The sequence below is a fragment of the Lagopus leucura genome, unplaced genomic scaffold (assembly GCF_019238085.1).
Source record: "Lagopus leucura isolate 7727_CA_CO unplaced genomic scaffold, USGS_WTPT01 Super-Scaffold_100009, whole genome shotgun sequence".
NCBI lineage: Eukaryota > Metazoa > Chordata > Aves > Galliformes > Phasianidae > Lagopus > Lagopus leucura.
In genome coordinates, this window is record NW_024962266.1 from 23,077,004 (window position 1) to 23,091,560 (window position 14,557).

General features: G+C 38.5%; 1 protein-coding gene across 4 annotated transcripts in view; it reads right to left on the bottom strand.

The window, feature by feature from the left end:
• Positions 1-14,557, bottom strand: part of FAF1 (Fas associated factor 1) — a 144,790-nt gene that overhangs the window by 20,058 nt on the left and 110,175 nt on the right. For all 4 annotated transcript variants that reach the window (XM_042873359.1, XM_042873358.1, XM_042873361.1 and 1 more), the window contains 2 exons: positions 11,560-11,696; positions 8,762-8,850 (listed from right to left, as the gene is read on the bottom strand). In XM_042873359.1, coding sequence (XP_042729293.1) covers positions 8,762-8,850; positions 11,560-11,696 — 226 coding nt within the window. The remainder of the gene's footprint in view (positions 1-8,761; positions 8,851-11,559; positions 11,697-14,557) is intronic.

The following is a 14,557-nucleotide window of genomic DNA, read 5'->3' on the forward strand; positions in this document are numbered from 1 at the left end:
TAACTGAATGTCAAGATTCGCACAAGTCCAGTAATGCCAGAGGGAAAACTGAAAGATCAGATGCAATTGTTGCAACTACAAGCTCTTTCTTTTGCCAAAGATTGCTAGCAATTAACATATATTACTTCAGCTTACCAAAAACAAACAAAAAAAAACAACCCACCCTCTGATTGATGAGAAATTGCATACCGACTTTGATTCTGCATTACAGAAACTGTCTAGAAAACTCAAGAAGTGAGTGAGAAGTGAGTCTGTGGGATAAGCACAGGCATCATTTACCTACAAGGGTCTTCACTGAGCATTGTGGAAATCAGTTTAAATTACATAATCTGGCTGGTGCCTTCAAAATATACTGACACTATCGATCCTACCGTAAGAATACAAATATTAATTCTAGACATTAAAAACTACATACTTGTTTCCTCCCTGCTCATCACAGCCATCATCGTCCTAAAACTGGATTATGAAAAAGATGCCAGGAATGTGAAGAATTGCTATGCATGACTGCCCGGTCCTCACAAAAATATGTAACCCACATCTAAAAGTAAATGACTGTGCCACCAATCTCTGCATTACACAGAAGCAATACTCTTTACTGAAACACATCTAAGAAACATATCTGCAGGTACAAGAAACAGCACTGGAATTCGAACTTCCATAGGAGAGAAGCAGATGTAATCAGTCATATGGAACGCAGGCCTGTGCTGTGGTGTTTTGCTGGCACCAATCCCACTCTACAGGAGCAATCACAGCTACAGTGATTACAGCAAACGTATTCTCTAATTCAAAATTACACTTTGGTGGAATTTTAAACAATGCTGTTATTTTTGTAGTCTAGTTTTTTTTATTTTTGTCATTGTTTTTTCTAAGGGAAACCACACAAAGCATAAAGATGGCTCACGGTCACCAGAAAACATTTTAATAAATGACAGAAAAAGCAGATCTAAATATTTTGCAAAGAATCTTTCATCACACTAACAAAGAATGCATTAAAAAATTTTAAAAATAGCAATAATTAAAAATCATGTCATATGTGTTACTAGCAAAATGTGAGGTTTTTGCAACATCTACTGGACATCAATAAATGCACTTCCACATTACTTTTGCAATGAATATAAAATGATCATCTTCCATTTTCAAGAAATCAAGACATAAACAGACAAAGTCTTATCCTGGTTCACTTGAACTGCCTACATCAGAAACAGAGGCTATACTCATAGGTGGAAGAAAACAAGTTACTGAAACCATACGAGGATTACACCACAGCACACAGGACTGTGTCCTCCACCTCAAGAAAGCAGACAGCAGGAGTAAAGACTATTCAGTGATCAGTGCCAAACATTACAGAGATATTGAAAGATTTCTACAGGCAAAGATACCACAGAAACAACGAGACTGCTCATCAAGATGACAGTGTACCCAAGCACTCACAAAGAAGGTGAACGAAAGGCCTTTGCCTTCCCGTTTTGACTGTGCACCAGTAAGAGTGGATGTTCATTCAGTTGAAAGCTGATATCCTCAGTAAAGAGAATATGAATTTTTCTACAGAACGTACTCTGTAGTTATTAATTTCTCTGTTATAACGCACGTTAGAGATGTTAAAGCACAAGAAAAAAATAATAAATACACATTCATGAGAGGGTTAAAATGGACCAGATAAAATATTCTTGAGAAATATTCACAGCAACAAGACCAAGAAAAAACTCAGTTAAGGTTAAGAAGAAATATAGGATAACACTCTCCAATAATTATTCCTTATTCATTTTGTGAAGTCACCTATAAAGCACCTAACAGCAAGCACTGCTAGATGTAGGAGGATGAAAAAGCTGGAATTCTGATTGCATTTAGGACAGCAACATCCTCATCTCCTGCTGCTTATACAGGGAAAAATACACAAGGATAAAGACAGAAAAGGCAGCTTTTTGGATGGGATATTTTGCTGGATATGTCAACCATGGAAGTGCTGGGCTTCTTGTTGTTGCTGCTTGTAGGCAGGATTTAATGATTTAACCCCAGGTATTAGTTTTGCACCTGATTGGTTTCAAGGGAGATGTGCTACATTTTATTCCCCATTGCATTTTAGGATGAGTTTTATTACGAAGTTAAGCCAGATAAAACAACTTGAAAGGATCAGCATGAGCAAAAGACATTTACCAGAGCATCAGTGAATAAATGGATGTTACAAAAGACAAAACAAAAAAGTTTATTCACAAATGCTGAATGTTCACCAGAAAGATGGCTCATCTCACTGAACCACCCCTGAAATGAAAAACTGCAAGTGCTTTAGGCTATTCATGGGAGCGTTAAGGAGAAACACCCCTTTGTCCAAACAAACCAGTTTAATAAAAGCATTAATTTGACTCACTGCAGATGACAGACTTGCACATTGTGTAACTTAAACATACACGATGAGGAATATGTAGAAGAAAAAAGTGTACACAAAGCGCATGAGCCATATGGGGATGACAGAAACAAAGCAGAGGAAAGTTTGGTGGCAGAAGCAGAGGTGGGGAGGCAGAATCCTACCTGTTTGTATCAGCCCAATTCCAGATACTGATTTTTGTAATTTACTTTGAGTGATAAGAATGAAAACTGAAACAAAACCTTGTAGAAACAGACCTGCAGTTACTTTCCATGAGGAGCCATCCAGGTGTCCTTGTGGATGACTGCAGATGTGGGTTGTGTTGCAGGGAAAGCTGAGGTTTATTAGGAGAAGCAAAGCTAATATCCAGTGATTGCAGCCAGCAGCATGCACAGCTAAGAACCAACCTTAACTAAAGATACTTTCATTTCATTTTCTGTATTTTCACTGTCATTACTTTGCATTTTGATCAAATTCAAAATGGCTTGTAAACTCTTGAAGGCAGCAAATGTACCTGCTGGTGTACTGGTATGGCACAAAACAGGAAACCAATTGCTGGAGCTTTGGGGTGCTAACATATTACAAATACAAACTTGGAAAATTTATTCAAATGAATTTTGATTACTGTTGTTTAATAAGTTATAACTACTAATAATTAGTAAATGTGCTAATTGGGTTTTCAAGAGGTTATATCACAGTCTTTGTTAGATGCCTGTCATTACCATTATCTTCTTGTGCTTTGGAATTTGATGAATTTCGTGTATTTATTCTCATAGCCTCCTGTTATGTGAATACTATATACCACAACATACATGCAACTGCTAGATGGGACAAAAAATATTAAAGGTATTAAAATGCCTAGTTTCTAATGGTTTTAATTCAACTCCTAAACAGAAATTGCAGAGGTCCTCCTGCATTGCTGATGGAAGCATTTAGGCCATTCTCTAACTGGACAGCACAACTCCAGGAAAGGAGTGGAAAAAAGCAAATGATCTGAAGCAGGAAAAGACCATCGGATTGCAGGTTAGGAGAACATTCACAAGGGCTGCTCCTTTTGAGTCTCCTTTGTGGCTGTGAGATACAATTTTTAAAGAGGAAAGAAAAAAAAGTGTTGGAAGCCAGAACTGCTGTATCATCATTGCAGGAAAAAAATAAAAAAGGAAATCTCTGATATTTGACAGCACAGAGGCAGAAAAGGAAGACATGATGATATGAAGCTCCTTGCTATAAAGTTATAAACATGGTCAGCAAATCCCTGCATAGTACAGACAGTTCTGAGATGGACACACTAGCAATACCTCTGCAAATAGCTGCAGTAATGAAAAGGTGAACTGATGTATGTTGCTATTTTGGAGTGGCTTTTTTCCATTTACATATTTTTAAAATCTCTATCCAGGTATGAATTAGGAATGACATTTCTCTCATCCTGCAGCATCCTGGAAGAAGGAACGTCATCTAAGATCAGACAGCAAAGATTCAGACTTTGCAGGTCTCCATTTTTCTACAGTTTATCTTCAGTAAGACTGTTTACATCCATTTTTCCAGTTTAAACATTCTTCAATATCTTTTACAGAGCGCATCAGCTGCCACAGTCTAAAGCAAATTGAAGCTTTAGGTCGGATTTGTAAAAGTAAAATTTTTCAAGCAATTGTAGGTATTTGAATTCCACCTTGAAGTCTTAACTTGAGAGCAGGAGTGCTAGTGTTGCATGACTACAATAAATACGATGAGAGACCTACTGTTACTGAAAAGTGGACAAGTTAGACCAGCTGTGTAACAGTCAATGCTTTTACAGTAATAAATGTTGACAGCAAAAATAAAAAGAATGCATTACTGAGACATCATCAAATGAGCCTTGTCATTACATGGAAACTCCACCCTGTATAAGCTTGTCAAAAAGTGTTACTGTAATCCTTTGAGAAGCCTCCTCCTCAGGCAACAGAGAAAAATGCTTAGGATCAGCCCAGAACAGGTGTGTTGTACTGTAATGCCAGCGTTTAATCACAGATCTCTTTACATTAATCTCACACAGGAACTAACTTGGATCTATGTGGACCCGTCATGCAATGCTGAGATGATTATTTAACTATCAAATTAGAGCAAGCAAGCAAACAGAATGTTTGCAAATGGACATTCCGGGACGTACAATATTTTACAATTATGATTTTTCTTGTCAGAGTCCAGCAGCAGGCACTGACACTTAAGAGGAACTGATACCGTGCACTCCATTCAAAGTCAATCCATGATAAATATCAATTCACACCTTGATCAACATTGGCGGAGGCCAGTTCTCTGCTTTGATACTCTCTTTCACTTACAGAAGAAACTCTTTAGTGGCATTTATTTCCTCTTTGAAAAATTCCCCAACCCTGCTGCCCAAACAATAGTTAATGTATAAACATTTCTAGTGTGGCCCAGAGGAGCAGGCATGGTGAGAAAAGGAAAGTATTTCTATTAGATGTACAAAATTGTTTGTGCAGCCTCTTATACCACTTGGAGCCTGAAACTCATAAAACTATTTCCCTTGGAGCTGGTAAACCACTGTTACTTTACATGAAACGCATCTATTAACTTATCAGAATAATTTTGCATACGTAACCTGAGGCTGGATCAGCAGATCCTAGACTTGACCACCTTGACAAGGGTGGGACCGGATTTGGCCAGGTGGCTTTGCTGCTGCTGCTGCCCTTGACTCTACCATTTAATTATCCATTGGCCGCTTCTTACCAGAAGTGCCACATGAGTACAACTTCAGTACATTGTTGACCATGTTATTGTTTGTAGCTCTTTACTGTGGTAATCTAAGTGCCAAACTTACAAAACAGTAACAGTGTAAAGTTGTCTGGCACATCAACAGTGTGGTCCAAAAGAGGGAGGAGGTTTCTGAGATGTCATCTGGTCCACACAGCTGTCACAAAGCCAGCAATGGGCCCAGTGGTGTATGACTGGCCCAGGAGACCAGGGGAGAAAAGGAAGAAGAAGGGAAGAAGATTTGTCCCACTTTAAGAAAGATTGGAGAGAGAACAGATGCTTAAATTTGGGACCACCTCTAGCTCAAGACAAGCATGCTGGATTACTCTGACTATGTTTACACATCTCAGTATTTTTTAACATATTTCTTTGGAGACTACGTAAGAAAAAGATCAATCAAACAGTACAGATAAACCCCTAAATCCAATCACTGGTTAAATGATGGAATGACACTATGGAAATACATCCCATTTTGTCTAATTAAAATCGTGTGGGGCTAAATCAGTATATTTTATTAACACATGGATGCAAAAGCATAGGATTTAGCTAGCCATACTATTACACCCAGTAACAAAATGACTCACTTTGCTGAGGAAAGTTGGTGACTGAGTTTTGAGCATCCAGCCTACAATACCTTGACGACCCACATGCTGACTGCTAGGTGACACCTATACAGCTACGACCAGCATCACAACAAACACCTGTACCACGAGAAGGCTGTGCTAATAGTCATCCTGTACTGAAATAACCATCAGAGGGCACTGCAAAACATGCTGTGCTAAACAGAATTATGCAATAGCTCTGTTTGAAGCTTTCATGGGCATGCGAGTTAAAAATCCAAAATGGAGAAGTTCAGCTGTGTAAACTGACTCACTAATGCTTACATGCTGCTATTTACAAGTGTTTTCAGTTCAGGTTTTCTCTCACACACACTTCAGCTTACAGCAAAGCTATATAGACGACTTCTCTTTTTAAAGCACAAAAGAATTCTCAGCTTATCTTGTGGTTTACGATGACTTACTGTTGCTATTAAGAAAACAGTAACAGAAACCGGACTCTGTATCCTGTTTGCTATTGCCATATTTGGGAAAAACATGCCTCAACTGCAACAAGAGCTTAAAAAAGAAAAGGTGATGATACCTGAATACTCTAAGTTGTCAAGTACAATACTTAAAGAAAACTACATGTTATGTTACGAATCACAAAAAGCTTTTTTTTTTCAGTTGAAAGCCTTCCACTGAGTACAGACTGCTTGCCAAATTCTCCTCTCTCTAGCATACCTACTACAGTCATTTTTCATCTTTAAATTTCCTGCTTCAAAGGCAGAGGTTTCCGAGATCACCTTTCCCATGTGCTTGTAACAAGTGAAGCCAAGTTACAAGTAAATATTTTATTTGTGTATAGAACTCACAGCACCTGAAAATCTGCCGCCCCTGAAATTTATGAAATTTTCCATTAGTTTTCTGAAAGTCAAGGTGTGTTAGGAAAAACAAAACAGTAACACGAAGCTAAACTTCTTACTGGGAAAGAAATGTCTATGGTCTCCCAGGAAATGTGGAAAAAAGACTACAGAAGACTTAGATGAAGACAGACTTTAGAGGAATATCTAACATTTTTCTGTTCTGCTATGTAGGTAGAACACTTAACAACAAGTCATGAGAATCACAGAATTGTAGGGGTTGGAAGGGACCGTCTCCAAAGGAGACTCCATCACCTCTCTGGGCAGTCTGTAGCAGTTTCTGTTACCCTCAAAGGAAAGAAGCCTTTCCTCATGTTCATACGGAACTTCTGTCTTCCAGTTTGTGCCCATTTTCCCTTGCCTTGCCACTGGGCACTATCAAAAAGCATCTGACCTCATCCTTATGCCTCCCACCCTTTAGATAATTATAAGCATTATTAAAATCCCCTCTCAGTCTTCTCCAGGCTGAACAGCCTAGGCTTCACAATCCCTGCACAGGAAATGCTCCAGACCCTCACCTTCTCTGCGGCCCTCTGCTGGGCTCTTTCTGGAAGTTCCCTATCTTGCTTGAACTTAAGAGCCAAGAACTGGACACAGTACTCCAAACGTGGCCTCATCAGGGTGGAGTAAAGGGGGAGGATCACCTCCCTTGACCTGCTGGCCATGTTCTTTTTAATACCCCCCAGGGATACACTGGCCTTCTTGGCCACAAGGCAACTGCTGGCTCATGGCCAAACTGTTGTCCACCAGGTCATCCTCCATACAGAGAAGTACCTATCACTCTGGGAACATGTATTATAGGCTGTCACTGTTCTTGGTCATCCAGGGAAGGGCTCCCAGCAACTCACAATGCAGAAGCAGTTGCCAGTTCTGCTATCACAGCCTCTGCCATCACAGCCTCAACGCTACCAAGTCTTCTCTTTCTTTAAGCTTTGTCTCCCTCATGCTCACATTCTTCTCAGTTGCAAACCCATGTGGTTTCATCCAGGATGGGATTATAACTATCTCACTTGACTTCCACCTTTTTCTCTCCTCCACACTGATCTCCCCTGCTCTGGACAATTGTTCTAGTCCCCCATTCCTCCTTCTATTCCACTCCAGTTTCTATACCCTTCTTCACTCCTACTTTCTTCTCCTATCTCTTATCTGTTCTTAAACCCCTGCCTTAGTATGTTGTTCTTTCCTTCTGCTTCCTTCCTTTCCACCAGCTTTTGTAATTTCCAGTTCTGAGTCTTTTTTAGACTTTTACATTATTTTAAAGCATTAAAAAAATTAATCTATATCCAACGTACTGCTGCCAAAATGCAATAAAAGAATTCAATTATATCATGTCTTGGATTTTTGTTGTCATTCTCATATTAAAAGTTGTGTTCAGTATTAATGAAATCAAAGTCAATTTTCTTTAACAGTGATAGCATAAATAAAGGAGAAAAAACATTGTGGAGTGCCTTCATATTATTACAACCATAATCAGAAAATCTCATACTAAGAGGATAGAAGATTTAAATGCGAAGAATGTGTTTAGTGAATTACTGTCAGTCATTATATATACAACAGGATAAGAATAATCTTGAATGGCAACACACCAGTTATTATAAATTCCTAAGTATTTCATTACTTCAAAATGTCACTCTCAATTTACAGAGTAACAGATAAACATCTCCCAGTTGCACTCCTCACTGTGTCTTCTCTGCACTCAAAACACTGTTTTTGAAAAGTTGTGTCATCACTTACCCACTCTGCATTGTTCTGAATGGTGATTCTGTACTGGCATAGTTCTGGTTTTCAAGGTGGCTTTTAAATCTTCCTTTAAGCAAATACACTTCAGACATATAAATCTATTTTTCCTTTCTACCTACAGCTTAATCTGGTCACTGGAAAGAAAACCTGATTGCTGTTTCCTTCTATGAGCATATTCCACTGCAAAAGCAAAGAGCTGCTCATGACTAATAATCAGAGAAAGGAAACAAATATGAAAGTAACAATAAACCAGTACGGAGGAGGTTTTCTTTTTGAAAGAGACCTAACTACATACACAAAAGTGACATTATTTTTATCCCAGGTAGCAGAAGAGGCACATTAAAATGTGCCATACCCAACTTCATTGGCTAAAGAGACATTTGGTTATTTTTGCATCCCCAATGATTTTTGGAAGCCAGCAGGCATCTGCAGTAACTTTCAACTCTCACCTCATCCTTTATATCCTCCTGCTGCTGGGCACTGAAGATCTCCATTGCAGCCATCAGCCTCATCATCAGCTCATCCACTGTCGTGTTACCTAGCAACAAAGGAGGACCACAGAAATTCATAGCATTAAAGTTATTAAAAAATAAAAAAAAAGTCATCTCAGAATTGTTCTGTAAGAAAGAGCCAGTTCAAAAAAGACAGAAGAAATATCTCAAATATCTCAGTAGAATTATTTTAACTGAAAATTCAGAATTGTTTTTGCAAGCAGATATTGACTACAGGCTAAAACTTTGAGTGGCCCAAGTCTGAAATACTGGTTTATATTTTGCATGTTAGAGAGAAGTAGTACACCTGTGGCTCCTTGACGTGATTTTTACAGGCTTAGAATTCTTGAATAAAACCAGGGCAACCCTAACCCCAGCCCTCCTTATGTTTTTCTAGCAGTGTGTGTTCGGTTTTCAGTAAGACTGAAATATTATTTTAACTCCCTACCAAGATGCTCTCAGACCTTGGCTTCTCTTAGTCTCAGGACCAGAGTGTACTTCAAAGCTATGATTATTTCTTTGTGAGAAATTTGCTATAATGAATATCTGCCAACTTAAACAGTCTTTGGACACTGAGAACAAAGCCATTAAGAGCTACATTTATGCTGACAACAATGGTCAAAATTTTACAAGGAGTACCCTAACCAGAAGCAACAGTACCAATAAAGAAAACAAAACCATACCCCCAGTTTCCAACCCCAGTAAAAAATAGAAAGCAAAAGCAACCTTTGGCAGCCTGCATTTCAATAAATGCCTTTAGGACTTAAGTTTCTGCGTTGCTGTATCTCTTCTGCAAACAGTGCCTTCTCACCCTGCCCTGAAAGGCCCTCATTGTTCCTATTTCTAGCATTTGCTACCTTAGTGGAAAATTTTATCCCGAGTGCTACAACATGCATGACTCCAGAGAATACCATTCATTTGTGGATAAATAGTTAGAGATACCAACGTCCCAATTCGTGGGAAAGTAACAAGCACAGAACATTTGGGTTTGATAGAATTTGAATCCAGGGATAAATTTATTTAAGGTTGTAACTGATTATCACTTCAGTGCTAAAGTTATTTAAACACACACAATTAAAACTTAGTGAATGCAATGAAATAATTTGAATCATTTCTTAATATAAAACTACATTATTTTATGGCTCCAAGCTACCAATTTTTTCAGACAGCTGAGTAATTCAAGTCAGTAGGCACCACTGACTAGAGTGGGATAATACAGGTGCTTCAGGTTATACAAATGCTCAACAATGCTAAGGAGTTATAAAAACAAGAAAATTACTATGTTCTTTGTTATGTTTTTAAATTTTTTTTATTTATTACTTTTTTAATAATTAATAGGCATACTGTGAATCAGTGTTGTGCTGTACTTTTGTCACGGATTTGACCAGATCAATCTATGTCCGTGACAGGGGCGACAGGCCTCTGCCCTCCCCCCCCCACCCCAGTCCCACAAAAATGGGAAGGAAGGAAGGGAGGAAAAGAACAGCGGCAATAATCTATGGAGGAAAACTTATTTTACTATAATATTGGAATACAAGATAACACAATAGATACAATTTAATTGCAATTGAGATTAATAAATCAGACAAGATGAGAGAGAGAGAGTTCCCGGGACCGATTCAAACCTGAAAAGCTTGGAACGGCCAGGAAAGCACCCTCCAGCACCCACTGCCAGGCAGCAAGAGAGCGCCCCCCCCACCCGGAAGGGCCAGATCCCGTGACTTCTGTAATGTACAGGGATAGGTAGCTGGGATTGGGGCAGTGACACTTTAATGTCCCGTACACTACATGATGTTTTGATGTGGAATACTGAAACCCAAAAACAAAAAAACAAAAACAAAAAACATAGAACCATGACAACTTTGCACTAAAGAGACAAAAATCCATGTAAAATTAATTGCTTTGGCCACAGGAACGAGCACTGCAAATTCCTCAAGAAAATGACTAATCTCACATGCAGAAAGAAACAGTTACACTGCCTGTAAAAGGCAGCATTTCCTCAGGGTGAATTTCCTCAGAAAAGTAAGGATATTAGAATAAGAACTTCTGGATAAAAAGAATAAAGAAAAACACAGTGTCATGAACACAACCTTGTGGAGGAAGAAGAAATGGGAGGTACCCATCCTGTGATGCATTTTAATTTGAAGAGTTACTGAGAACAGCTGAAGGGCGTTCCACACCGGAGTCACTGCCAGAAATAGGAGCACAGCAATGCTGCAGGGAACTGCTCACGTTCAGCCAGAGAGCTTAGTTCACATGAAATTCTATCAGCAACTTCAAGTTCTGATCCTGTTTGGGATCTCAACACCACAGGCAGGTCCAACAGAGCAACTGATGTTCAAATATTATCCCACTGCACACAACTGGAGTCTGCACATTGACAAGGAGCTACTCACAGAACAGAATGATGCTGGTGCAACACAGAAAATCCCAGAGAAAATATTTTGAAAACTCAGGGATTTATCTGGTTATGTGTTTGGGAAACTACAAGTCACTCCTGGTTTGGGAGATTTGGTTTCTACTTTTAAAAGTATAAAACCTGAAGTACATCACTCATGGCAAATTCAATCTCTAACAGTATGCCAAAGAACGCCTTGTGAATAATAAAGCCTTTTACAGCACAGCAACTGCAGGTTTCTTGGGTGTGATAAATTCACTTTCTGAACATCTTAAGAAAAGAAACAGTTACAAGGATGTCTTCAAACACTTTCAATACCCACTTCAGAATTATTTTCAATATAAAGCAAGAGCTGTACCTTGTATTACATTCAGTACTTCATTAGATGATCGTTTTCCCATAATAATAAGGAAAAGTGGAAACTGATCCGTCTTCTGAGTTCGAATTGTTTGGGCTACAACACTCCCGAAGTGTCTTGTGCACATTGTCAGAAACCTACATGGGGGAAAAAACGGCAGTTAACACAGGGGAGTTGGTTTTGAAGTTACTGTTTAAAAAATACTCACGCTATTCAGCAGTTCAGTTGAGTGCCACTGCTTAACGTGTAGGCTTCTGTGTTCAATTCTAGAGTTCCTGATCCTTTTTATGATTAAATTATGAAAATATTTACAAATATGATAGACTACAGATTGCCTACATTGAAACAGTAACCAGGAGAGATGGGGATTTATTCAATGGAGAATCCCATTTTCTGTTACAGTGCTGTGCAAGCTGTAATACAAAACCAAACCCCTCCAAGAAAAATCATGCTAAATGAATTGCTAAAAACTTCTAAAGAAGAACTAAGATATTACCTGGAGAACATGAGAAAGTATCAAAACAGTGTAATTTCATATGAAAGCACAATTTAAGAAAACGCTTTTATCAGTCAGAGAATTAAAGGGTGCTTCAAAATTGTCTTTTCTTTTGTACCAGTGCCCTGTCAGTGACACACTTTGCAGTGTGGTCTAAAAACAATAATTCTAAGCTTTTGACCAAAAAAGCTCTTGGATATTAGCATACAGAAGTCTAGCATTAGTATTCTTAACACGATCTTGAATAAATGAAAAAACTGATAAAGCTTTTCTCTTCCATTAGAGGACTGTTTGAAATTAGCATTTCTTTCAAGAGAAAAGGGTAGCTTATGATATGTTTTCAGATCTGATGGTAAAAAGTAAATGTCATAATAATAATGAATTATGAAAGACCAAATGCAAATACAGAATGCTTTAATAAGATCCAATTTAATAAAGTCTGTAAAAATAATGGACTTTTAATAACACGGGTCACAAAAGGCAAAACAGTGGAAATTCTGAGGACTAGCCACTGGTACAGGCTTATTAATTCTTAATTATGTTCATGAAAGGCAACTTAAATCGTGTGTTTTCTTATGCCTTATGATAATATTTTAGGTAACAACTACTCGGAAATGTATGCTCTAACTGAAGAGCAAAGTCCTGTTGTCACATGCATTAGAAGCCAAATCTATTTGAAAAGACAGACTGCATTAAAATGTCAAGCACTCTAAGTCATTTCTTCTCAAAAGATACCAAAAAGATTCAAAAAGGTTTTTTTTTTTTTTAATCAACATATATTAAACCTAATAAAATCTCTAAAAACCGAGAAGCCTCCTGAGTACAACACTTCTGAGTGTTTGAGGCACTGAAAGTATAAAATACCCTTCTGACCTCATTCTGGAGTACAGCTATGACTGCAGGGCAGCCCAGTCTGGTGCGTGGCAACCCTGCCCATAGCAGGAGGGTTGGAACAAGGTGGGCTTTAAGCTCCATTCCAGCTCAATCCATTCTGTGAGTCTACGATTCCACGAAGCAGGGGTAGCCAGCAAGTACTTCAAGGCCGTAAACGTCACTGGCAGATATGACTCCACGTGCCCATTGAAGTAAAACATAGGAAAGCCAATAAGAAATGTATGGGTAGTTTGGAGATGCAAAGCTGAATGAGGAGATACCACCAGCAGCCTCCAGCGCCTGCACTGCATGGCTCCTGCTCACCAGGAATCGCTCACACACACCAGCCATAGCAGGGCAGTGCTACGTGAGTGCTGAGCTACTCCTCAGAACATCTCTTCCTTTCTGTTTACTACACGGCTAGGAACAGGACTTTTACTCATGACCACCCTTCCATTTCACCTAATGCCTTTTAATAGATTTTGCAACTACATTAATTTTGCCTTTTTTTTTTGTCTTTTCTTTTCAGCCTTTATCGATTCTGTAATTGCTGACCTTTTTACTTGTTCCTATATTCATATCTAGCAAAAAATCTACTTTTACTAATATTTACTATCTTCCAGAAATACGTGAATAGGACCAAAACAATTTGTGACAGCCTGCAAGAGAGCTCTCATGCTTCCTACATCTTGTACAGAAGTTTCCCGGATGAGACCATTTCCTAACAGCTAATATAGAACAAGCGATACTGAAATATACCCCTGGCATTACATTTTCATGTAATCCCATCATAAAATGCAACTTAATTTTACTTTTAAAAAGCTTCTAGAGTGACAATTACAGAAAAATAACAGCTTCAAAAATCCACTGAAAAAGGTTTTAAATATTACTGAGCCTTAAAAGCACAGGGAACATTTGTTACATCTCCAGTCCATGGTCTATAGGAGCTCCTGATCGTAGATATGTTGCAGAAAGCTTTGCAAACACATGGATTTAGCAATAACGTGGTTCTTATGAGAACATGCAGCTTTAATTTTTAAGAATAAAAGTGGCCACTTTTGGCCAAACTGTTCACTGGCCAAAGTGTTATCTCAGACCTCGAGACTTACTGATCTCCAGGAAGCTTTTGATCTCTGAGAGACCTCCATATACTTTAATGGGTAGGAATCAAGTGAATGTGGCCAGGCTGCCATGGGTGGTGCCCAGAGATTGGCCAAAAGGCAACGGGCACAAACTGGAACACAGGAAGCTCCATACAAACACGGGGAAAGACTTCTTCACAGTGATGGTAACTTCTTCCAAAACATTTATTCCCTGTCAGTCTGAAATTATGTTCAGCCCACAACTCAGATGACACTGGGTGGAAAAAGGGGGCTTTATTTACAGACAGGTGCTTCCCAAGGCTAACCTTACTTCTTAGAAACTTCAAAACTTCAGAAATGGCTGTGAAAAAGATGAGATTTCTTTTTTTGAGTGTGAGGAAAACAATGATGAATATTAAACATGCAATGTTCCTGATTATTTTTAATAATAATTATATACTGTGCAAAATCAACATAAAACTCATTAAAATGTTAATGTAAAAATAACATTTTTGTATAAGGTATTTACATTTTAAAAAAAGTAAAA